Source organism: Drosophila subpulchrella, unplaced genomic scaffold, assembly GCF_014743375.2.
Source record: "Drosophila subpulchrella strain 33 F10 #4 breed RU33 unplaced genomic scaffold, RU_Dsub_v1.1 Primary Assembly Seq43, whole genome shotgun sequence".
Lineage (NCBI taxonomy): Eukaryota > Metazoa > Arthropoda > Insecta > Diptera > Drosophilidae > Drosophila > Drosophila subpulchrella.
The window spans coordinates 670513-695414 of NW_023665646.1; the positions used below are offsets into that span (position 1 = coordinate 670513).

At 38.6% G+C, this 24902-nt stretch overlaps 2 protein-coding genes and 1 long non-coding RNA gene across 3 annotated transcripts; 1 reads left to right on the top strand and 2 right to left on the bottom strand.

Annotated features, from left to right (window-relative positions):
* Positions 1-2194: 2194 nt before the first annotated feature.
* On the bottom strand, positions 2195-3651 carry LOC119562374. The gene is made up of 4 exons (XM_037875536.1): positions 3419-3651; positions 3138-3364; positions 3019-3076; positions 2195-2962 (listed from the first exon to the last, which is right to left on the bottom strand). The coding sequence occupies exons 2-4, from the start codon at positions 3346-3348 to the stop codon at positions 2722-2724; spliced, it is 510 nt and encodes a 169-aa protein (XP_037731464.1). The 5' UTR covers positions 3349-3364; positions 3419-3651; the 3' UTR covers positions 2195-2721.
* Positions 3652-16702: 13051 nt separating this feature from the next.
* LOC119562370 lies at positions 16703-18749 on the bottom strand. The gene is made up of 6 exons (XR_005221813.1): positions 18399-18749; positions 18268-18336; positions 17701-18173; positions 17401-17638; positions 17172-17336; positions 16703-17120 (listed from the first exon to the last, which is right to left on the bottom strand). It is a non-coding gene; the product is annotated as an uncharacterized LOC119562370 (long non-coding RNA).
* A 3818-nt stretch (positions 18750-22567) lies between these two features.
* On the top strand, positions 22568-23777 carry LOC119562373. The gene is made up of 2 exons (XM_037875535.1): positions 22568-22999; positions 23564-23777. The coding sequence occupies exons 1-2, from the start codon at positions 22666-22668 to the stop codon at positions 23749-23751; spliced, it is 522 nt and encodes a 173-aa protein (XP_037731463.1). The 5' UTR covers positions 22568-22665; the 3' UTR covers positions 23752-23777.
* Positions 23778-24902: the final 1125 nt, after the last annotated feature.

Sequence of the window (24902 nt, forward strand, 5' to 3'; positions counted from 1 at the left end):
GTTTCATATTATTTTCCCACCACTTTTCCGATCGTTCCTATGGCAGCTGTATGATACAGTCGTCCGATTTTGATAAAATTAAATTTCAAAATTCAGAACTAATTAAAAAATATTATTTCAAAGCGTAGGAGGTTATATGTTTAAAAACACCGAAACTATAATTTGTTTCATATAATTTCCCCACCAATTTTCCGATCGTTCCTATGGCAGCTATATGATATAGTCGTCCGATTTTGATAAAATTAAATTCGAAATTCAGAACTAATTAAAAAATTTTATTTCCAAGCTTAGTAGGTTATATGTTAGAAAACAACAAAGATATAATATTTTTAAAATTTTTTTCCGATTATTCCTATGGGAGCTATAAGATATAGTTGACCGATCCGGCTGGTTCCGACTTATATACTACCTGCAAAGAAAAGAAGATTTTTTGAAAAGTTTCAGTCCGAAAGCTTTAGAACTGAGAGACTAGTTTGCGTAGAAACGAACGGACAGACGGACATGGCAAGATCGACTCGTGTTGTCATGCTGATCAAGAATATATATACTTTATGGGGTCGGAAACGTCTCCTTCACTGCGTTGCAATCTTCTGACTGAAATCAATATACCGTCTGCAAGGGTATAAAAACAATAGGTATGTTCATAGAACAGTCACAACTTACTTTACTAAATGATAAATCACCAACACACTTTAAAGTAACTCTGCTGCGCACAATTAAAATGGATGCTTCCCTTTCAATCACTCAAACAGAATGCACCAAGTCTTCTTATCACCCCTTTACTTGATTTCTTTTGTTTTCTCTTCTCTGTTGGCGCGTGCCACTGCACCTATACCCTTTCTAAAAAATAAAATATGAATTTCTTAAAAATGTTAATACTAAAATGTTTTCAATATTTAAATAAATTTTAACGGACTAAATTTCTATAACTTAACTAAAAAATTATATTGTAATAAAAATGTATAATAAGTAAACATAACATTATAAGTAACTTTACTTTTATAAAACAATATTAGTTTTCTTTTCGATATACAATAATACTCCTAAAATATTAGGGCATTCACATGTCGCTGCTCCACGAAAATTTTTCCGCCGAAATGTTAGTCGCTAGCCGAACATAACAGAGAGACGCAAAAGAAATAACGGATCGGCCGAAATTTGTCTCTGAGAGCGTTGGCCAAGGACTCCAAAGACCCGGAAAAATGATTGAGAAAAGCCAAGGGCGAACGTGAAAAACAAACTAACAAAACAAAAAACAGAAATACTAACAATAATTGTCCCCTTATTGAAAATCTGAGTAATACGATCAAATAAAATGAATTTAAATGTAATTAAAAATGTATGTATTTGAAATTTTATATTTTCATAAGTGAAAACTCATAGAAAAATTCTGATTTTCACAAGTGATTTCACTTGGGACGTGTCACCGGCACGTGACAGGCCATACGATAAATGAGTATAAGGAACAAGTGAAATCCCGTGGGACTTCGAAAAACTTTCATTTGAATTTTCACATGTGAAAATGCGGACATCCCATACAATTTTCTATATGGAGCGTCACTTGTTCTTCACTTGTGCAAGAGGACATGTCCCACGTGATTCCCAAGGTGATTCACAAGTGAAATACAAAAGTCACATGGATAATTGTGCACGCATACATTAATGTTTGCTTGAATGTATGTGTACGAGAGGTAGACGCACATTCCGATGGACCAAGCTTTTGTCTTGGTTTCCTAGGAAACCGCTAAGGGTAACGGGACCATCGTGCTTCTTCTTCTCATCTTCTCGTCGTTCTTTTGGTCTCTCGATATTCTCGTTCACTTCTATTCTGGCGTTGAGAGCGTGCGGCTCACACAATCTAAGTTTGCTTTAATATTTATTCATTGGAAGGTTGGCTGTTTAATACTTAATTGTATTATATCTATTTTTATCAAAATCATAGGTTATGGGCTTAGACACAATTGCAGTGAATAAATAGTAGTGCTTTGATCGTTACAATTTGAAATAAAAGTGAACTAATGATATGTGTGTGTGTGCATACGAATATGCGTATCTACATATGTACATACGTGCGGAGTGGTCCATGAACAATAAGGAGCGATTCCTGAACAATAAAGAGGATTAAATTGGTTTTATAAATAACCCTGCGACAAATTCGCTGCAAAAAATTTTTCTATTTCCAGGAAAAAGCTGCATACTGTTGCAATTGGAGTCGAGTGGGAGCGACGTTATCGATAGGTTAGGTCGATAGGGCGATAGCTGCAGCAGCGGGATGAGTCTGGCGGGCGATCTGGCCATTTGAAGATTAATGCCGGTTCGCTCTGGGATTACTTCAAATGGCCCATGTATCCAATGACCCAATGCTGAGAGAGGCCATGTAATATGGCGGGGGGCGATGATCAGCAGATATCGTGATAGTCGCGGCCATACTGTCCAGCCAGGTTGTTGCACCTAGCACCGTGGTACTACATTTTTCTTTGTGCTTACAATTATAAATAGTGAGTGAAGTTAAAGTATAGTAGTTCAGTGTGTAATATTTATTATTTATGAAGGCAACCGGAGTCCCAATACAAAGGGCCCCGGAAGATTTATTTGGAGTTTTACCGACATCGCATACTTCGCCATACCTACCAGCCCGACTTGGCTGCCCAGCAACCGGTGTCCGTTCGACCTGTGCCGACGACCATCCAGGAAGGCCTTGCACAGTCGACGCCGACGACGTCAACATTTCCCGGTGAGTCCGTTCCGGCGTACCGCGTCATCCTCCTCTCGGGAACTTCTAGCGGTCGCATTGCGGCGATGAGAAGGATCGCCATTTTGTCTGGCAGCCGAATCTCGGACTGCTCTTACACAACTCACCGGAGAGCGCCGTTTTCCCGTGTGGAGATCCGTGTCGCTCCTGGCCTCCGACGGGAAGTCATCAGCCCGGGCTATCATCGCCTCCAGGCCGGCCCAACAGTGGCTGAAATTTAAGAGATATTAAATACACGTGTATTATATATAGTGATATCTACTTACCTGTTTGTGAGTTTATCCGGAGTTAGACCCGAGAGCCTTATTTGTCCTCGTTGTTTGCCTAAAATTAAAAAGGTCGCGAGCATTAGTTAAATGGTATAGTTTACAGTGCATTTACGTACCTTTTCGGCCTGTCCCTTCTTTTCCCTTGGAGCTCCTCAGGATTAGGTGACCATACACATACGCATCGCGTATGTTCCTCTGAGGGCCGCGTTTCCATGCGAGCTCTACCAATACATGACTGGTAGAGCATAGTTTCCGTGGCGCCTGTACCCTTTTCCACCAAAACGAATCCTCTGCTTTGACCGCGGAGATATCCGAGACGGCGGCCATGTTTCGGTCTTAAAGGCTGAGGAAGGATAAATCTGTTAAGAGGAGCATTTATATAAACGATTGTACTTACGATATTTATTAAACCTTTGTAAAACCCACAATGTGTGAGTAAACTTTCCCAGTGGGGGAGATGGAACCGCCGTAGTCGCGAGGAGGGGGCTCCTGCCGACTGAGAATGGGTGGTGCCCTGCAGCACCTCGAGGGCACCCATGGTTGGGTGGGAGCGCTTGGCTAGGTCACCGATAGCCACCAAACGTAATCCATTTTTCCGTCATTATTTGTAAATTTTTGGCTTTGTTTACGTTTTTGTCTTAGTGATGACCGATAGTTTAGTAATGTGAGACCGTGAAGTTATCGATATTTATGTTGCGAGCTGTGGCATTAGGGGTACTCTGCCCTGAGAAAAGACTGACCTAGCGGCACTGCCACCGAAAAAAGCAGTTCGTAACAATACATATCACTAATTCGCCGTGATCTTTCTAGAACACACTTTAACTAATTCGAGAGAAATCTTTCTTGAACACAAACACACACAAATGCTTCAACAAATTTGCCGGAAATCTCCACGTTGCGACGGGACAGTGTTGCCAGACAGTGCTGCTGCTGAAAGACATTGTTGCTGGACAGTGTTGAGCGACGTTAATGCTGTTGAAAGTTGCTGGCCGCTGTTGCTAAATATTCCTGTGAAAAGTTGTTGTTGTGGAAATTATTGCTGTGAAGGGTTGCTGTTTGGTGTTGCTGAGGAGCATTTTCAGGTAGTTGTTGCGGTGCTGTTCTGATAGAGAACAATACAATGGATAAAGAAAAAAAAAAAGGAAGAACGCTATAGTCGAGTACCTCGACTATCAGATACCCGTTACTCAGCTAAAGGGACCAAAGGGAAATGGAGATATGCAAGCAGCAAGGCGAGATTGAAATGCGCCACCTACCGGCGGTAACAGACTTAAGCGTTATGGACGTTAGAGTGGGCGTGGCAACATTTTTTTTGGATCAATCGATAGGAATTGTCGAGACCAATACATTTCAGTTAAAATTTTTTATCTAGCATGAAAATTGTGGGCGCCACAGGTTTGGGCGGTTTGTGGCGTGGCGTATTCGAATAACAAACTTGCGCTGCGTACAAGGCTACGGAATCTAAATCTGAAATCCCAATTCTCTATCTTTGATAGTTTCCGAGATATCCGCGTTCATACTTACGATTTTTTGAAGCTTGTGGGCGGTTTGTGGGCGTTAAAATGGGCGTGGCAAACTTTTCTTTATGTCAATCGATAGGTATTGATTAGAACAATTCATTTCATTTTAAATTTTTACTCTAGCATCAAAACTGTAGGAGCCACAGCTTGGGGCGGTTTGTGGGCGTTAGAGTGGGCGTGGCACTCTACTGAAACAAACTTGCGCTGCGTAAGAAGCTCAGGAATCTGCACGCCAAATCTCAATAGCCTAGCTCTTATAGTGTTCGAAATCTCAGCTAGATCGACTCGGCTAGTGATCCTGATCAAGAATATATACATATACTTTATGGGGTCGGATACGCTTCCTTCTGCCTGTTACATACTTTCTGTCGAATCTAGTATACCCTTTTACTCTACGAGTAACGGGTATAAATATCAAAGCGTTTGACGGTGAAAAATATTTAATATGGAAGTTCAGAGTGAGAGCGCTCTTAGAAGAGCACGATCTTTTGAGGGTCATAGATGAAACTCATGCAGAAGTGACCGATGAGATAAAAAAAGCAGAACGAAATGCAAAAAGTTCAATAATTGAATATTTAAGTGATGCGTTCTTATCTTACGCTAACAGTGAAAGCACTGCGAAGCAGATTTTTGCAAATTTAGATGCAATTTACGAGAGAAGAAACTTTAGTGAAAATAAAAGAAAAGATGGGCAGGCTCAGATGGCAACAGCAGCAATAACCCAACCACAGCTTAGTTTAACCTTTATGTTGATAAATGCATCTTCCAATTCAAAGTCAAGCGAGGCTCAGTTTATCCTAGACTCAGGAGCATCGGACCACGTTATAAATGACACAGCATTGTTCTCCGAGTATGAGCGTTTGCAATCAAATGTGGCCATCCAGATTGCCAAACGCGGAGAGTTTATCTAAGCTACAGCCAAAGGAGTGTCAATCTTAACAGCTGCGGAAACCAAATTACCTTGCAAAACGTTTTGTATTGTAAAGCCTAGTACTCACATCGACGAAAACCGCGAGCTAGCCATAGGAGTGAGCGAGAGGCAAATACGCGGCTAACGCTTTGCGTCGTGTCTGTTTTTCTAAGCGGTACTCAGATGAGCTAAGGAAATACCAAATTTTGGGAGTGAAATTCGATGAACGCCGTTAGCCGTGGCGCAAAGAATAAAATTTTGTATCTTTGGCGGTGTTCGTGCAAAGGCGTTATGGAAACTAAAAATTAAAAATGGAAGAAAAACCCCAAAATCGGCTGCAGCAGGTCAGTGCAGATGAAATAGGACGCCTAATCCAAGCTGTTGCCCTTTTTATGTTGGATTTCACCGACAGGAAGCAATTGCACAACAGGGAAAAATTCCGCATAATAGTTGAAGTGCTGGAGGAGATCCACTAGAGAATCCCAGTGCGAAGGAACATGCTGAGTTGAATTTCGCTCTCTACATGGACATCCTCCCAGGCGTGTCCTCGTAAACAAAGTAAGACCTGGCCTAAAGAATTTGGTTCCGTTGTACTAATATATGTATCTTTTTAGCAGAACCACCAGTAATTCGATATCCGACGACGTCTTCATTATGACTCCGGACACCATCACCACCAGCTACTTGGCCAACTTAAGCGGAGCTTGAGGGCCCGCTGGCTTCTATAGGGAGAAGGAAAATGGGGCGCCCGCTAAGGAACAGATGGAGAGGCCACAGCCAGCCACTGCCAGGATGCTAGGCGACTTCCTGCAGCATCAGCGGATCAACTCCGTTCCCAATCCGGCACCCACTTCCTCAAGGTCCAATATACCCATTGGGACTCTGAGCTGGACTGGGGTGGCGCGGAAAAGATGGCGAAGCATCCGTGGGAAGAGAAAGAAGTTTGAAACTACTAATTTACTACTACATAAATAAAAACATTCGTTGAACATTCCATTTATTATACCCGTTACTCGTAGAGTAAAAGGGTATACTAGATTCGTCGGAAAGTATGTAACAGGCAAAAGGAAGCGTTTCCGACCCCATAAAGTATATATATTCTTGATCAGGATCACTAGCCGAGTCGATCTAGCCATGTCCGTCTGTCCGTCTGTCTGTCCGTCCGGATGAACGCTGAGATCTCGGCAACTATGAGAGCTAGGTTAATGAGATTTGGCGTGCAGATTCCTGAGCATCTTACGCAGCGCAAGTTTGTTTCAGTAGAGTGCCACGCACACTCTTACGCCCACAAACCGCCCAAAACTGTGGCTCCTACAGTTTTCATGCTAGAATAAAAATTTTAACTGAAATGTGTTGCTCCTATCAATACCTATCGATTGACCCAAAAAAAGGTTATGAACGCGGATATCTCGGAAACTATCAAAGATAGAGAATCGGGATCTCAGATTTAGATTCCGTAGCTTTGTACGCAGCGCAATTTTGTCACGCGAATATGCCAGCTGCTTCACAGTAAGACCATGCTAAATGCATTGCGGGTGAACTTTGAAAACTTCGGTCACACTACAAAGAATACGATTTTTCGACTAGTGAAACTCTTAGCCGATCTGAGCACTAGGCTTAAGGATATTCCACACAACCTACTATCGGTAAAGAAGATGCAGGATGCAGGCATGACCATCGAATTTAACCCTGAAGGTGTAAAAGTATCTAAAAATGGTAAATTGGCCTTCAATTGAACAGTAAAATACTTACGTCTAAAATTTCTAATAGTGCTGAGTATGAAAGATTAGGCCACATAAGTGTAATAAAATTTTTAGAAATAAAACGAAATTTTTAAATTGTTTACGTTAGCGGACTGAGGGCTCTCTTGGGACTCCGAGGTTTACAATATCGGTTTGGATGTTTACAGCATCCGTTTGATTCGGGCTGCGTGAAATTGATCTGGGTGGGAATGATTTGGAGGCCTGGTTGAAAGAAATAGCTGACCACGTATTTATCTCGGGTCTGTCAGAGTTATTTGGAAATTAGCTCTCGGCTCAAAGTTGTTTATAAATTGGGTAAGAGCCCCTAAATAATGTGTCATATAACTCCCCCCATTCTAAATTGAATCGTCCCGATTCATTGGAACTGATGGGTATATTGAATGTAATTGATTGGTTAATTCGACAATGATATTTTCTTCTAGGGTATTTTCATTGTCGGGGATATTATTTATTTCATTATCGGAAATATTGCTTTCTGGTTCAATTTTTATAAGAATTTGCCATGGTTTGAATATTAAAAATGTTCTGAATTTGATTATAATCATAATAAATAAATCTATAAATGTGAATATGTTTAATATTAACGTAACTGGTTTTTGAGTTTGCTTAATTTGAAAAAATGGATTTAGTATGTTAATATTATCGAATGTGAGTTCCGAATCATTAGATATAATATATTCGGATACTAAAAAGTCTGTATTTTTTCAAGCAGTACTGTATTCCAATATCTTATTGTCTACATTGGTGTAGGAAATATTATTAATTTTAGTGGTGCCATACAAAATTATTAAATATGACCCATTTAAATGAGTGTTATTAACTTTTTTTTCTCCATTTACAAAAATAGCTCCATCTTGGATTACATCCACATTTTTATTTTTTTCTCGGATTTCGTTACAAAAAGACTTTTCTCCATTTAGTAATCTGGTGAAACAAGAACTTTCTGGGTTAAGTGTGCAATAATTATTAAATATTTCTGTCTTAAAATTAGAATTTCTACATCTTGCGACGTGATTATCAATTAATAATTTTCCATCATTATGTGAAATGGATCTTGAATTGTTAACGTCACATCGATCGGTAATAATAGGGTACTTTATGTAAATTATAATAAGATCTTGATGCAAAGCGATTTTAAATTCAGATATATCTAAAAGGTCTGTTATAATTACAGGTCTATCTTCGTGCTTATAAATTTCTTCTATATCATCATTGTTTAGAGTTTTAGTATTAAATACATAAATTTTGGCGAGTGTAATTGTGTCCATTAAATTCATAAGATCTTAAGTAAGCAAGCGCTGACGACATTTTCTAAGTGGAATTTCTTGATCTTTAAAGGCTGTTTTGACTTGTTCAGATAAAGATTTTATCTCTTTAAATATTTTAGAATTAATAACGAAATGATCTTTATTATTTTGTATTAAATCATCGATTTTATTTTGGACTGTTATGAAATCATCATGATCTGGTGTTCCCGCTATCCATTTCCAAATGGTGCCTATTTCATTAATGCCTCTTTTCGACCTACTGGGTATAATTTGAGAGATAAGTATTTTGATAATTTTTAAATCGTGGAATATTTCCCAAAGAAAATTCTTGCTGTCGTGACCCTTTAGAAATTCTGTTTCAAGATTAATTATTTCTCTATAAAGACTTATATAAGTTATATGAAATAAATCTGCGTATGATTCATAAATAAGATCATTTTTGGTATCCTTGTAAAGAAGGAAATCATGGTTCGTGTAATCCATAATTTCGGATTTAATTGTAGCTACCAGCAATAATAAGTACATTATTGAAATCATTATCTGTAATTTGAAACAAATTGTTTAATATTATCTTTATGAATCGTACGGTTTCTGTTATTTATAATAACTTTATTGGGGAGATTTTCCTTAACTACTTGTTTTTTATATCTAGAATTAAGCTTGTTTCTTTTCCCGTTTTTCTTTTCGTAAATTACCTCTCCTACGTGATAATTCTTATTTTGTCTATCTTTATTGTTAAAATGCAACATTTTCTCTTGAGCTTGTTGCAATAATTTAGGAATATCATCGTGTTTGATTTTATTAAATAATATATCAAAAGGTCGATGGTTGGTTATTGAGTGAATTGTTAAATTGTATTTTTGTGCTGCTCTAATTATAATTTCGGAATAATCAATTAAATTAAGCTCATCTTTAATGCAGCGAGCAATTTCTGTTAAGGTACGTACTATGTCGAGGATCTGCAAAAGATTTAAATTGGGATGAAGAAAAACTTGGTTCGTTATCTATCATCAAAGATTTGGCTAATGGAAATTGTTGTAAAATTTCTGAAACTTTATTTTCTATATTTAGTTTATTTGGGATTTCTTTTACGACTAAGTATTTCGAATACGAATCTATACAAGTAATGAATATAAGATTTTGGGCGTAATATATGTCAATATGCAAATTTTCACCTTCTCTTTCTGGAATAGGTGCTTGACCGATAGGAATCTGTACTGGGTGTCTGTTGTATTTGTTTTAATTGCAGATTGTGCAATTCTTTATAAACTCCTTAAGCTTTTTTTATAAATTGGGCCAATAATAAAGTTTAGTTATTTGTTTATAATTTTCATCAAGCCCTCTATGAGCTTTACAATGAGTTTCTGTGATAATAAGAGATCTGTCTTCAGCGTTTTCGACATCCTGGACAAATGTCTTAGTGTATAAAAATGTATTTATAAAATTGTCTTTAAGTGGTTTTTAAATTCTGTAAAAGTCTTCTAGAGTACAGTGAACTCCTATTGTTATATTGGGTGGAATATATTCCCTTAAGATTGATACTAAATTTTCTGGAGTGTCATACTCTATTATATGTCTAGTATTTCCGAATACCTTAATCGACTCATGTATTGTATACCTCCCCGTTGCTATTAGCAATTGTTGCTTAAACTAGTTTAAGGGTTTTCGGGTTTCTTGTATAACATTCTCAAAACTACTCTCTGCTGAATGCTGAGTATTTTGATCTGAGACCGATTCATTACTTTCCGTTAAGTTATTAATTTGGATCCGTGATAAAGCGTCCGCAACAACATTTGTTGCTCCTGGCTTATAAATAATTTTGGGTGAATAGCTTTCAATAAAGGAATACCATCTTTTCATCTCGATATTTGGATTTTTTGAGAAATGGAAAATGAAAGAGGTTGGTGATCGGTATAGATCTCGATGTTGTTAACCCCATATAAGTAATTTCGAAATTTTTAAAAGCCCATACTATGGCTAAAAGTTCCTTTTTATTTGTTGCGTATAATTGTTCGGTTTTTGTCAGAGTTTTTTAAATAAATGTAATTGGTTTTCCTTCCTGAGAAAGAACAGCACCAATTGCTAAGTCAGATGCGTCAGTTGTTAGAGTACATTTTTTATTATAGTCCGGTTGTACTAGTTCTACTTGTGCAATTAAATTTTCTTTGAGCTCGTTAAAAGCTCTTACAGCTGAATCATCAAACTGTATTAAAGTTTTACGTGATGCCTTTTTTGATACTTTGCCGTTTTGGCCTTCTAAATATTTTGTTAAGGGTTTAGCTATCTTTGCGTAATTTTGCACAAATTTTCTGTAATATCCTGTAAGGCCTAGGAAGCTTCTAAGCTCTCGAATATTTTTAGGTATCGGATATTTTACAATTGTAGAAATTTTTTTTCGTGATCGGTTTTGATCACATTGTGGGAAGCAACGTAACCGAGAAAATTGGTTTCTAATTTAAAGAACTTTGATTTTTAAATTGAAATTTTCATGTTTGCGTTCATCAAAATTTTAATAATGAGAATTAAATCTTTGTAATGTTGTTCAATTGTTTTTGAAAATATAATTATGTCATCCATATAAAAATGACATGTTTTACCCACTTGTTCTCTTAAAATATCATCGATCGCTCGTTGGAATATTCTTGGGGCGTTGGTCAAACCGAAAGGCATTCTTAGGAATTCGTATTTCCCATTGTTTATTGAAAATGAGGTTTTCTGGATGTCTGGTTCGTTCATGAGAATCTGATGGAATGCAGATTCCAAGTCTATTGTTGAAAAGTATTGGGCTTTTCCAAGATTTGACAAAATCACTGAAGGGTCCTGCAGGTATAGTATTTTCATTAAGTTTTTTATAATCAATTACGAGTCTGAGTTTTGGAGATCCGTCTTCATTGAAACCCTTTTTTGGTACCACTAGTACAGGTGAATTATAAGGACTTCTACTTGGCCTTATATTTTCTTCTTTTAGCATTCGACTTATTTCAGAGTTTACAAAATCTGAAGCTGATAGAGCATAAGGGTATTGTTTGCTGTACATGGCCCTATCATTTACGGTGTTTATTTCACCGCGGATATGTGTCCTAAAAGGAATCTGCATATTTATTTTAGAATGCTCTTCATTGATAATATTTAATATTTCGTTCTCCAGATCTTTTCTTTGATGTGCAGACGATATTTTTATGTTGTTTATTTTCTGATTGTCGGATAGTTCAACGACGGCGTGTTCAGAATTTTTAAATTCCAAACTTTTATTTTTGCCGGATTTCTCAACGACGGCGCGTTCAGGATTTTGAATTCCCAAACTTTTATTTTTGTCGGATATTTCAACGACGGCGTGTTCGGAATTTTTGAATTCCAAACCTTTATTTTTGTCGGATTTTTCAACGACGGCGCGTTCAGGATTTCTATATCCCAAACTAAATTCGCTTTGATTTACCCATTTCAGATTCGGATCTGATTTGAGCCTTTTCATCAAAGTATTCTTTTAATATGAATTCTTTTAATGGAATAATGGTGTTTTCTTCTGTTAAAGAATGTTGGTTTAAAATGTTTCCGTTATCATAATTTAATTTTTCTTATTTCCCATTATATTTATTAACTCCCTTAGCTGTATCAATTACAGCTCCTATTTTTTTAATAGGTTATAGCCGACCAGTAAATCTGAGTCTAGCCCATCTATTTCATAAAAAGTATATCGCGTATCACAAATAGTTATCATATGATAATATTTATTTATTGAATATCCGTGGATACTCTTTTGTATATTGGAAGCTCGTTCTTATTATTATAAATTCCTGTTCTTATATAAAACGATGTTGCCCCAGTGTCAATTAATATTTTTAATTTTATATTTATTTTCGGGTCACTTCTAAATAAGTAGGGTAAGCCTACTCCTGACTTTTGCCTAAAAAATGGTTCTCCTCAATGTTATTTAGTCTCATCGTCTTGTTAGCCGGTTGGTTAACAGTTCCAGTTGGTACCCTTTTATTTTGGGCTTGGCCTTGCTAAGTGTTCTGGGAATCAAATTTTTTAGTTTGATCCCACTTGTTCTGGCTATAATTATTATTTTGATATTTATTATAGCTTTGATTATAGCCGTTGTTAGCCCTATTCTGAACCTGGATAGACTCGTCTACCTCCTTTGTTTCCTGCTTATTTTGTATCTGCCTATAGATGTTCCACTGATTTTGTTGGTTATTATTAAATCTACCCTGGTTCCAAGAATTATTTTTATTCTGATTATAATAACCATAAGTATTTTTGTTCTGGTTGTTTTCATGATTAAACCTTAAATTATTATTGTTTCGCTGGTTACTGTAACTATTGTTTTGCTGTCTTGTCTTGTGGTTGAAATGTGTTTGTCCATTTCCACTAGAGTTTGGCTCGCTATGTTTTCTCTGAGTAGTTGAGAAACTATTTGCGAAATGAGCTATGAACTATGACCATTGCATTTGGTAAGTCAGGTGGATTCATTGAGAAAATAGTATCTGAAATTTGGCCGTTGAGGCCGGAAATGAAAACTCTAAGAGCTGTCTTCCTATGCTTCTCATTCATTTCCGCTGTTATCGGTTTGTTTCTACCGTAGGTCATAATAGTTTTATTAATTAGTAGAGTTAATTTTCTATTAACTGTACCATAATAATCCATTTTCCCTGACTCAATACTCTTAACTCCTGTTCAATAATATGAATTGGTCGTTTGTCGCTAAAGACAAAGTCAAGTCTGGTCATTATGGCTTCGAAATTTAACACCGTACCGTTATGGGTTAAGGCATAGTTTGCCATTCCTGTTATTTTGTTTCGTAATATAAATAAGGCAGAATAAAGTCTTTCACTCCCTCTGGCATATTGCCCCATGGCTATTTCAGCCGATTCACCTTTATATTCCCTAACAGATTTGATGATCTCATAAGATGTGTCGCACTTTATATTTGGATCTACAATCTCTATCTGATAATCCTCAACCGTTTTAATTTTGTGAGAAAGCTGCGATCTTAAGTTAACGATCTTCTCCTTTAATAGATTTAATTCAAAATTTACGATTTGTTTAATTAAATCTCCTACATTTAACATGGTATTGTTTGTTATTGCCTGATGGTTTGTATGTTCTTGAGGCGGATTCATGTGGAGTCTTTTATTTGCTCCAGTCTGGCTTGTTGAAGGTTCTGACATTTTGAGAACTTTTTCGAAATCAGAAATTAACTCTTCCACTTTGTATATTTATATTTCCTTTCTTATAAATTTCTTATATAATAATAATAATAAAAAATATATAATAATAATAACAAAAAAAGATAGTATCGCTCACGAATCGTCCTCCTTATTTTTTTCTTCTCGTTGTTTTTTTGAGCCTGTTGGGGTCGTTCTTCCTTTTTTGTATTTAGATTTTATCATGGGGTCTTCCTTCTTTTATCGGTTTTTAAATTGGGGTCTTCCTTCTTTTCCAATATTTGGCGAGGGATTGCCCTTCAGCCTCTTTTCTTAGATGGTCTTTTTGTTGATGATTTTGAAGATTTTTTAAATTTTTGATTTTAAGCATTTGTTTAATTAAATTATTTTTCACAATGGTTATTTATTTCGATGAAATTCTTTTTGTCACTTTTTGATTTTTATATTGTCCGAGCAGTGAATTTATGTTACGATCACTATTTTGTAATTTGAGATTTTTTATGGGGACTATTTTTTTTGATCAACACAAACTTTTTATTTATTGCCGGTTGTATAGAGTTTAAGGGGATTATTGCATTTATTAATTTCCACCTTATTTTAATCAACACAGGCTTTATTTATTCGTCGGTTGTATCGGGTTTTTGGCCGCGCTAAATTCTTTTTTCACTTTAAAACTTTTTTGTGTTTATTTTAAAGCTTTGCTTTTTTTTGCCCCACGTTGGGCGCCAATTAAGTTTCTCACTTGTGAATTAATTAAAAAAATGTATTTGTAATTTTTAATCACTTATTCACTATTACAATTATTTTAATAGGTCGAACTTATTTTATTCACTGTTCGTTTAATTTTTCTCGATTTGTTCTACTGCTCGATTCGAATTCGGACTCAATAATCAAACCTCTGCTTAAGAGAACTTAGCCCCAAAAATTGATAAAGAAAATGACTCAAGAGAGTCGGAAAATAGGATGATGCAATTTGCCAATTAAATTTGAAGTCTAATCTTTGCCGGAAATTGGTGTTTATATTAGCAGAGTTTAGGGACCGCTTTGGGGATCTTTTTGTTTACGTTAGCGGACTCGGGGCTCGCCTTGGGGATTTTTTGTTTACGTTAGCGGACTCAGGGCTCGCTTGGGACTCCGATGTTTAAAATATCGGTTTGGATGTTTACAGCATCCGTTTGATTCGGGCTGCGTGAAATTGATCTGGGTGGGAATGATTTGGAGCCCTGTTTAAAAGAAATAGCTGACCACGTATTTATCTTGGGTCTGTCAGAGTTATTTGGAAATTAGCTCTCGGCTCAAAGTTGTTTATAAATTGGGTAAGAGCCCCTAAATAATGTGTCATATAACTTGAATGGTGTATCAGAACTGATGATTCGAGCAATCACCGAAAAGGCTCGATCTATGATCAGTTGTGCTAAACTCAATAAGCATTTTTGGGGTGAGGCTGTTTTAAGAGCAACCTATTTAACAACAGATCCCCAAGTAGAGCATCGCAAAAGATAAATAAAACACCATTTGAGATGTGGCATAACAAAAAGCCAACGTTGAAATATCTTAAGATATTTGGTTCGACGGCATATGCTTTGAATAAAGTACGAAAAAAAAAGGTTTGACGAAAAGTCAATTAAAGCTATAATTGTTGGATATGAACCAAATGGTTATAAATTGTGGAATGAGGAATCGAGGAAATGTATGACAGCAAGATATGTTGTGGTGGATGAAATAAACATGTTAAATTCAAGAGTTTTACATGGGGAAGATTCTGAGATTCAAGGTAATACTGTTGAACAAAATAATGCATCTTTAAGTAGAGGAAATGAAGAGTTGGTTTTCCCTTTGATGGAAAATAATGAATCTGTTGATTCTGAGTTAAGTGAACAACTCAATGAAAGTTCCACATGTCCAGAGAATGCCTATCCAGTCGTTAAAACTGGTGATAAATTAAAAGAAAATAAAACTGAAGAAGAAATCAGACGCAGTAAAAGAATTGAAAGTAAACCCAAATTATCATATCGATTTTTAGAAAGATGTCTCATGAATACTAAAATATGCTTAAATGATATTCCTAATATCTTTGATGAAAACTCCGTGAGGACAGATCTTTCTGGGAGAAAGGCATACAAGTTGAACTTAATTCTCATTTTCAAAATAATACTTGGTCCTTAGTGCATGAGCCAGATTATAAAAACATAGTTGATTGCAGATGGTTATTTAGTAAAAAACAAGATGAATTTGGGAACTTAGTAAAGTACAAAGCAAGACTTGTAACTCTAAGGGATGAAATCTACATGAGCGTCCCAAAAGGCCTGAATCACTCTTATGAGAATAAAGTATGTAAACTTATTAAAGCTATATATATGGTCTTAGGCAAGCTGCTAGATGTTGGTTCGAAGTTTTTGAAAGTGTGTTGAAGGATGCTGGACTTAAAAACTTAAGAGTTTATCGGTGTATTTATATTTTGGATAAGGGAGATATTTCGAGAAATATATATATCTTGTTATATGTGTTATGTCGCCATCCCTCAATAATCGATTAATCGAGAAAACCAGGGATGCAAAGTGGGTTTAGGGTCCAGTGATGGGCAACGTAAAAATTGGAGTCAGCTTGGAGGCGAATTCAAATTCAAGCCGGACAAATGTAGGTTATAGGGACATTGACCCAGAATGCAGGGAACAGAGGTCCGTAATCTGCATGGGTTGGCGGAAGGAAAAACAAGCATCCGAAACGCTAGTTTGGTTGTTATGTCGCCATCCCTCAGTAATCGATTTATCGAGAAAACCAGGGATGCAAAGTGGGTTTAGGGTCCAGTGATGGGTAACGTGAAAGTTGGAGCCAGTTTGGGGGCGAATTCAAATTCAAACCGGAAAAATGTAGGTTATAGGGTCACCAACCGGAGCTAGAAGCGATCGGCGGCTTAACGCAAAATAATCCTTTTATATTTATGTTGTTTTGTCCATTAACTTAGCCATTTATTTATTTATTTAATTATTCAAATTCTTTTCGTATATTTGTTGGGGGAGGGGATTTTTATTACACTTTAAAATTAACCTATTTATTGCACAGTATCTATTGCACGATTATTTATTTATTTATATCAAAAATTTAAGCCAATTTATTTATTGCCGGATGTGAACAATTCACGGCGAGTGTTTTCATATTTGTATCTATTTGTTATCTATCTCTTATCGCTCTTTCTGGGTGAGGCTTAATATTTAAATCGTCAAAGCCAAAGAACCAAGAAACACAAAAAAAACAAACATAACCGCAATTGTATCGCGGAGCACTTGTTAATCCCACGGGGAATCCTCTCCAGCTACCGCGTCGAATAGGATCCAATTAAGAGAGCTCTTTTAGGTAGGGACCGAAAGGAAGAAAACAGACATTCTATCCGTCTACACAAAACCTGTGTGGGACTGTTGCACCCGGCGGGCGGTGGTTGATGGGTTTCCTTACGGGAAGCTGAAGAAGTTCTGTAAATAATCTAAGTGAATAAATTGTAATAGAATGAATATGGAGTATACCTATCTTTCAGAGGGGAGGGAACATGTAGACGGTTCCAAGGTATCCTACGGTGACCGGTCCAAGGGGCAGTCGGAGACATCTACGGCTGCTACGGTTGGGTGGGAGCGCAGAGGCTTTGGGTTTACTACCAAAAGCCCACAATATATACGATGGTGTCCTGCGACCTAGAAGGGAATACGTGGGACAGTAAGGCAGCTGTTGCAGCGTGAAGTGTTGTAATGTACAAACATCTGTTTGTTTATTGTTGCGTGTGTGTGGGCAGGGTTGGAGTACCCACACCCCAAGTGCTCTAGAGCTTGCCGGCGCTGCGCACTCGCGGAAACACGTAGTCCTATTTTGGGACGTAACAATATTGGCGCCCAATTTCAAATATAAATGGCAACACACCAGGCACCAACAAGATTTTCCTCTTCCCATAGACCTTTTTGAAGTCCTCGTCTGACCGGTAGGCGAACAGCAGAAAGATCTAGGGGAAAGACGAGAAATAAATTTTGGATTAGGAAAGTAAACAAAGAAAACGTTCTGTACTATGTTTCTTGCTCGACGACATCTGCTGGTCCAAGCAGACTGGAAGCTTTGCGATCGAGATACAGGAGCAACAGTCGGGGGACGTAAAAAGATCCTTTTTCTTCAGGCAGTCGCCAATACAACCGAAATCCGAAGTCCTGAGTCTCTTAAGAACAGGAGTCTCAGAAGCTTCTGGATGATTCCTCGGTGTCTTTGACTGACGAACGGCGGTTGAGATGTATCAAGAGGTCGAAGGGATGATGGCGGGTGAAGAAACGTGGATTTTTGATTACTAAATAAAATGACACCCTTGACTCCCCAACTTCGACTGAGTCGAAGTTGGAAAGAGTCGACTCTGTCATTGTTTTGTGTTAAACGATAAATTTTGCTATCATGTTCCAAGGTCGAGGACAGTCAATTAGAGAAATAGCGCCGCAGATCAGTTCACCGTGTAGGATGGGATAGTTTATAGTAGTTCTTTCCCCTTCTGTTTCCTGAAAGAAAAATTACAAATTAATAATTTTTGAAGAAATAAATAATCAAATTAAAATGGGTAAGAATGGAAATAATATGGAAGATTGCGGGAACCTTACGACCCCTTTAGGGAAGGCAGGATCATTCACTTGTCCTCCACTGCAACCAATGCCGTTTCACACTCTAAACCGGGTGGGAAACCCAAAAAGATTAGAGCTTGGCGACAACTCCACACCAATACCGACATTTTCTCACATCCAGCTAGATCCGATCCAAGAACAGTATAGCCTCGAGGGAGTCGACAACCAAGGCCATGGTAGCGATGTGAGGAACTTTGTGGTAGAATCCCAGAATCAGTTTCGAGCTGAAATGGAACGGTTTATCATATATAATAAGATTGACAAATTTATCAAAGAAGGCTTTGCTGAGTTGATGAGGCAGGTCGAAAGGAAGACATCTCTATCGGGGGGTCAGAAACATCGACTAGAGCTCAGGAACTCCCTACGGGCGGTCATTTTGGAAGTCGTCATCCTGGGAATCAGCCGACAATACAAAACCGATTCAGGAATGACCCGGAAGTAAGTCCTGGCATTTCTGGACAACGTCAGCAAATCGGTCCGTCAAATTATCAGCAGAATCTTCAACAGGAAAGTATGCACTTCCGCCCGGGTTCCTCTTCCAGTGGAAGCAATCAACCAAGAGACACGGAAGGCCGTCAAGGGGCTGTTCGGCGGAATCATGAAGGCTACGGGTGTTCTTAACGAGGACACTGTGTCCCAGTGCACAAATGGGGTATACAGTTCTCTGGCAACTCCGATGGGATGAGCGCGGAAGAATTTATATTCCGAGTCGAGCAGTTAAGGCAGCGTTATGGGACGCCTTGGGCGGATCTTATCCGAAACTTTCACCGCTTGGTGGTCGACGGTGCGGCGGAATGGTATTGGCTGCTGGTCCGTACCAACAACATAGCAACCTGGGAGGATTTGCGGACAGCTATTGAGCGTCGGTATAGCGACACTAGATGCGACTATGAGAGGATCAAGGATCTGAGCGAGCGGAGGAAAATGCCAGGAGAGTCTCTGGATTCGTTCTCCCAAGCGATGCGAAGACTGAGGGCTGCGGTGCGGTTACCAATTACGGAAGAATGGATGATCAAGACCGTCAAGCGTAATCTTTGCGAGCCCTTGAAGCAGAACGTGTTTCCGATCCGGGCATATACCTTGGAGACGAATGTCGAGACGCTGAAAGAGCTTTCGCGGAGGAAGTGGGGCGAGCCAGACAGACACCACGAGCGGTACCCCCCAGACGACTGGAATTCCGAGGACAGAGGGTAGACGAAGTCCAGTACAGTAGCAGTCCGGACCAGAATTTCCAGACAGTAGTCGAAGATGAAAGCGAGGATGGATTAGTAGAGGCCATCCAATCTGTCAGCCAGCGGAAAGCCGTGGTATGTTGGAACCAAACAAGCCAGGCACGTCTAAAAGCAATGTGAAACACCGCAAAAGTCCTGCTTCTGTTTCAAATGCGGGCGAGCCGACACGTTGACGCCGAAATGCCCAAACTGCAATCCGGGAAACTCGAAGGGGAACGTAATAAGCCCAGTGGAGTTGCTTTCCGGACGGGAGTCGGTCGGTGTAACCCCAATGACCCAGAGTCGTGCGAAGTAAACGCAGGATCAAGGGTGGAATGGCAGTCCTTCAGTTCTGCATTAGGGACGCGGTAACATTAGGCATGTGCCTAAAACGCTGTGCCGCTGTTGACGTCAGCAGAGAAGTCGACGCAGCGTAGCAGACTGCCTACGAAAACGATCGAGCAACAAAGAGAGGCAGATATTCGGAAGTTCCCTCTCCTTTTTTGTCATGTAATCTGTCTGCACTAGGCGCTCTCAGAAGCAAATTTCGGCCGGTCCGTTATTTCTTTTGCGTCTCTCTGTTATGCTCGGTCAGTGACTAACATTTCGGCGGAAAAATTTTCGTGGAGCAGCGAAGTAAATTAAGTAAATTATTTGATAATAGTAAAATGAAGTAAATTGAATTTACTTATAATGTTATGTTTACTTATTATACATTTTTATTACAACATAATTTTTTAGTTTTGCTATAGAAATTTAGTCCGTTAAAATTGATTTCCATATTTAAAACATTTTAGTATTAACATTTAAAAAAAATTCATATTGTATTTTTTACTCAAGAAGTAAAAACTATATAGTCGGATATTTTTCGCTTTAGATAGGGTATAGGTGCAAAAAAACAGAAACAATAATTGTTCATTGGTTAAAAATTTGAATTATACCATCTTATATAAATGAATTACAATATATTTAAAAATGTATGTATTTTAAATTCAATATTTTCATAATTGAAACTCATGGGAAAAATTTTGATTTTCACAAGTGATTTCACTTGAGACGTGTTTCTTGCAAGTGATTTCATAAGTGAAAACTCATTTGAAAAATTCTGATTTTCACAAGTGATTTCACGTGGGACGTGTCACCGGCACGTGACAAGCCATACGAAAAATGAGTATAAGGAACAAGTGAAATCCCGTGGGACTTCGAAAAACTTTCATATGAATTTTCACTTGTGAAAATGCGGACATCCCATACAATTTTCTATATGGAGCGTCACTTGTTCTTCACTTGTGCAAGAGGACATGTCCCACGTGATTCCCAAGGTGATTCACAAGTGAAATACAAAAGTCACATGGATAATTGTGCACGCATACATTAATGTTTGCTTGAATGTATGTGTACGAGAGGTAGACGCACATTCCGATGGACCAAGCTTTTGTCTTGGTTTCCTAGGAAACCGCTAAGGGTAACGGGACCATCGTGCTTCTTCTTCTCATCTTCTCTTCGTTCTTTTGGTCTCTCGATATTCTCGTTCACTTCTATTCTGGCGTTGAGAGCGTGCGGCTCACACAATCTAAGTTTGCTTTAATATTTATTCATTGGAAGGTTGGCTGTTTAATACTTAATTGTATTATATCTATTTTTATCAAAATCATAGGTTATGGGCTTAGACACAATTGCAGTGAATAAATAGTAGTGCTTTGATCGTTACAATTTGAAATAAAAGTGAACTAATGATATGTGTGTGTGTGCATACGAATATGCGTATCTACATATGTACATACGTGCGGAGTGGTCCATGAACAATAAGGAGCGATTCCTGAACAATAAAGAGGATTAAATTGGTTTTATGTATAACGCTGCGACAAATTCGCTGCAAAAAATGTTTCTATTTCCAGGAAGAAGCTGCATACATATCACCAATTCGCCGTGATCTTTCTAGAACACACCTTAACTAATTCGAGAGAAATCTTTCTTGAACACAAACACACACAAATGCTTCAACAAATTTGCCGGAAATCTCCACGTTGCGACGGGACAGTGTTGCCAGACAGTGCTGCTGCTGAAAGACATTGTTGCTGGACAGTGTTGAGCGACGTTAATGCTGTTGAAAGTTGCTGGCCGCTGTTGCTAAATATTCCTCTGAAAAGTTGTTGTTGTGGAAATTATTGCTGTGAAGGGTTGCTGTTTGGTGTTGCTGAGGAGAATTTTCAGGTAGTTGTTGCGGTGCTGTTCTGATAGAGAACAATACAATGGATAAAGGAAAAAAAACAAGGAAGAACGCTATAGTCTAGTACCTCGACTATCAGATACCCGTTACTCAGCTAAAGGGACCAAAGGGAAATGGAGATATGCAAGCAGCAAAGCGAGATTGAAATGCGACACCTACCGGCGGTAGACAGACTTAAGCGTTATGGGCGTTAGAGTGGGCGTGGCAACATTTTTTTTGGATCAATCGATAGGAATTGTCGAGACCAATACATTTCAAATAAAGTTTTGTATCTAGCATGAAAATTGTGGGCGCCACAGGTTTGGGCTGTTTGTGGGCGTGGCGTATTCGAATAACAAACTAGCGCTGCGTACAAGGCTACGGAATCTAAATCTGAAATCCCAATTCTCTATCTTTGATAGTTTCCGAGATATCCGCGTTCATACTTACGATTTTTTGAAGTTTGTGGGCGGTTTGTGGGCGTTAAACTTTTCTTTATGTCAATCGATAGGTATTGATGAGAACAATTCATTTCATTTTAAATTTTTACTCTAGCATCAAAACTGTAGGAGCCACAGTTTTGGGCGGTTTGTGGGCGTTAGAGTGGGCGTTAGAGTGGGTGTGGCACTCTACTGAAACAAACTTGCGCTGCGTAAGAAGCTCAGGAATCTGCACGCCAAATCTCAATAGCCTAGCTCTTATAGTTTCCGAGATCTCACCGTTCATCCGGACAGACAGACGGGCAGACGGACATGGCTAGATCGACTCGGCTAGTGATCCTGATCAAGAATATATATACTTTATGGGGTCGGAAACGCTTCCTTTTGCCTGTTACATACAGGGTTGCCCATATTCGACGGACCCATCTGACGACGCCATAACTTTTGACAGAGATGCCAGATCGCTTAATGACATACCGCGTTTGAAGCGTCAGTCCAAGCAGATTTTTACCATGGAACAATACGCGCCACGCGAGCGCTCTGAAGTAGTTGAAATTTACATTCAACAGAACAAGTCAATTGTGAAAACTCAACGTGCTTTTAAAAAATTAAAAAATGTGAAAAGTGCGCCTTCTAAGAACACCATTAAGCGTTTATACGAAAAATTTACGACTGGTGAGGCTCTTTCTAATCCGAAGAGGCCAAATAAAAGTCGACCAAGGCGATCGGACGAGAATATCGCTGCCGTACGAGCCAGTGTTGAGATGTCCCCAAGAACATCCCAAAAACGCCGTTCTCAGCAGTTGGGCATGGCTCGGTCCACTTTACAACGGATTATTCGCGTTGATTTGCATTTGTTCCCGTACAAAATTCAATTGACGCAAAGATTGTTGGTTACGGACAAGCCTCGTCGATTGGAATGGGCCCAAAGAGTCATCGAAATGGCCGAAGATGACGATCAATTTTGGAACAAAATTATCATGTCCGATTAAGCCCATTTCACATTGAATGGGACCGTAAATAAGCAAAATTGCCGTATTTACGCCACTGAAAATCCTGAGAAGATTCAAGAAGTGCCTCTTCACGACGAAAAAGTCACAGTTTGGTGCGGCGTTAGTTCGAAAACGGTCATTGGGCCGTTTTTCTTCCAAAATGAAAATGGCCATGCTGTTACCATCAACCAGGAGCGTTATCGCGACATGATGACCAATTTTTTGATGCCAATTATTCGTCGAAAGCGTATGAGGCAGTTCTGGTTTCAACAAGACGGCGCTCCACCGCACACAAGTCGCATAACAATCGATTTTCTGAAGAAATTGTTTCCGGGCCGTTTGATGTCGAAAAGTGGTGATTTGGACTGGCCACCGCGTTCGCCCGATTTGACGCCGCCTGACTTCTTCTTGTGGGGATATTTGAAGTCAAAGGTTTACGTTAACAGGCCAAGGACCCTAGAAGAGCTCAAGGACAACATTCGTGAAGAAATAGCCGCTATTCCGGCCGAAATGTTGGCGAAAACGATGGAAAATGCTGCAAAAAGGGCACAATACGCCATCAACGCCAGAGGCGGCCATTTGAAAGATATCATATTCAAAAATTGATGTAAACAAATCTACTTGGAACAAATTAAATGAATAAGATTGCCAACCGCCAAATTTTTATTTTTTTCTTTGATTTTTTAAAAAAAAACATGGGTCCGTCGAATATGGGCAACCCTGTACTTTCCGACGAATCTACCCTCTGCCCACTCTAACGCCCACAAACCGCCCAAAACTGTGGCTCCTACAGTTTTCATGCTAGAATAAAAATTGTAACTGAAATGTGTTGCTCTTATCAATACCTATCGATTGACCCAAAAAAAGGTTTGCACGCCCACTTTAACGCCCACAACCCGCCCACAAACTTCAAAAAATCGTAAGTATGAACGCGGATATCTCGGAAACTATCAAAGATAGAGAATGGGGATCTCAGATTTAGATTCCGTAGTTTTGTACGCAGCGCAATTTTGTCACGTGAATATGCCACGCCCACTTAAACGCCCACAAACCGCCCAAACCTGTGGCGCCCACAATTGTTATGCTAGATGAAAAATTTTAGCTGAAATGTATTGATCTATCAATCGATCTATTAATCTATTGATACCTATCGATTGATCCAAAAAAAAAAATTTGCCACGCCCACTCTACCGCCCATAACGATTAAATATGTCTACCGCCGGTAGGTGGCGTATTTAAATCTCGCTTTGCTGCTTGCATATCTCCATTTCCCTTTGGTCCCTTAAGCTGAGTAACGGGTATCTGATAGTCGAGGTACTCGACTATAGCGTTCTTCCTTGTTTTTTTTTTTTAATTCTTTGTGTACGAGAAGACTCCTTCTTTCTAAATTTCTCCAATTAATTTGTTTTCCGTTTGGCGACAAACCCAGCTGCTTCACAGTAAGACCATGCTAAATGCATTGCGGGTGAACTTTGAAAACTTCGGTCACACTACAAAGAATACGATTTTTCGACTAGTGAAACTCTTAGCCGATCTGAGCACTAGGCTTAAGGATATTCCACACAACCTACTATCGGTAAAGAAGATGCAGGATGCAGGCATGACCATCGAATTTAACCCTGAAGGTGTAAAAGTATCTAAAAATGGTAAATTGGCCTTCAATTGAACAGTAAAATACTTACGTCTAAAATTTCTAATAGTGCTGAGTATGAAAGATTAGGCCACATATGTGTAGTAAAATTAGAAATAAAACGAAA

Coding starts and splice junctions, on each gene's coding strand:
- LOC119562374 (XM_037875536.1), bottom strand. CDS start 3,348: ATGGCCGCCGTCTCGGATATCTCCGCGGTCAAAGCAGAGGATTCGTTT. Junction 3,077..3,137: donor AGAAGGGACAGGCCGAAAAG/GTACGTAAATGC, acceptor TTTTAATTTTAG/GCAAACAACGAGGACAAATA. Junction 2,963..3,018: donor CCGGATAAACTCACAAACAG/GTAAGTAGATAT, acceptor CTTAAATTTCAG/CCACTGTTGGGCCGGCCTGG.
- LOC119562373 (XM_037875535.1), top strand. CDS start 22,666: ATGGAACAATACGCGCCACGCGAGCGCTCTGAAGTAGTTGAAATTTAC. Junction 23,000..23,563: donor ACAACGGATTATTCGCGTTG/ATTTGCATTTGT, acceptor TCTTGTGGGGAT/ATTTGAAGTCAAAGGTTTAC.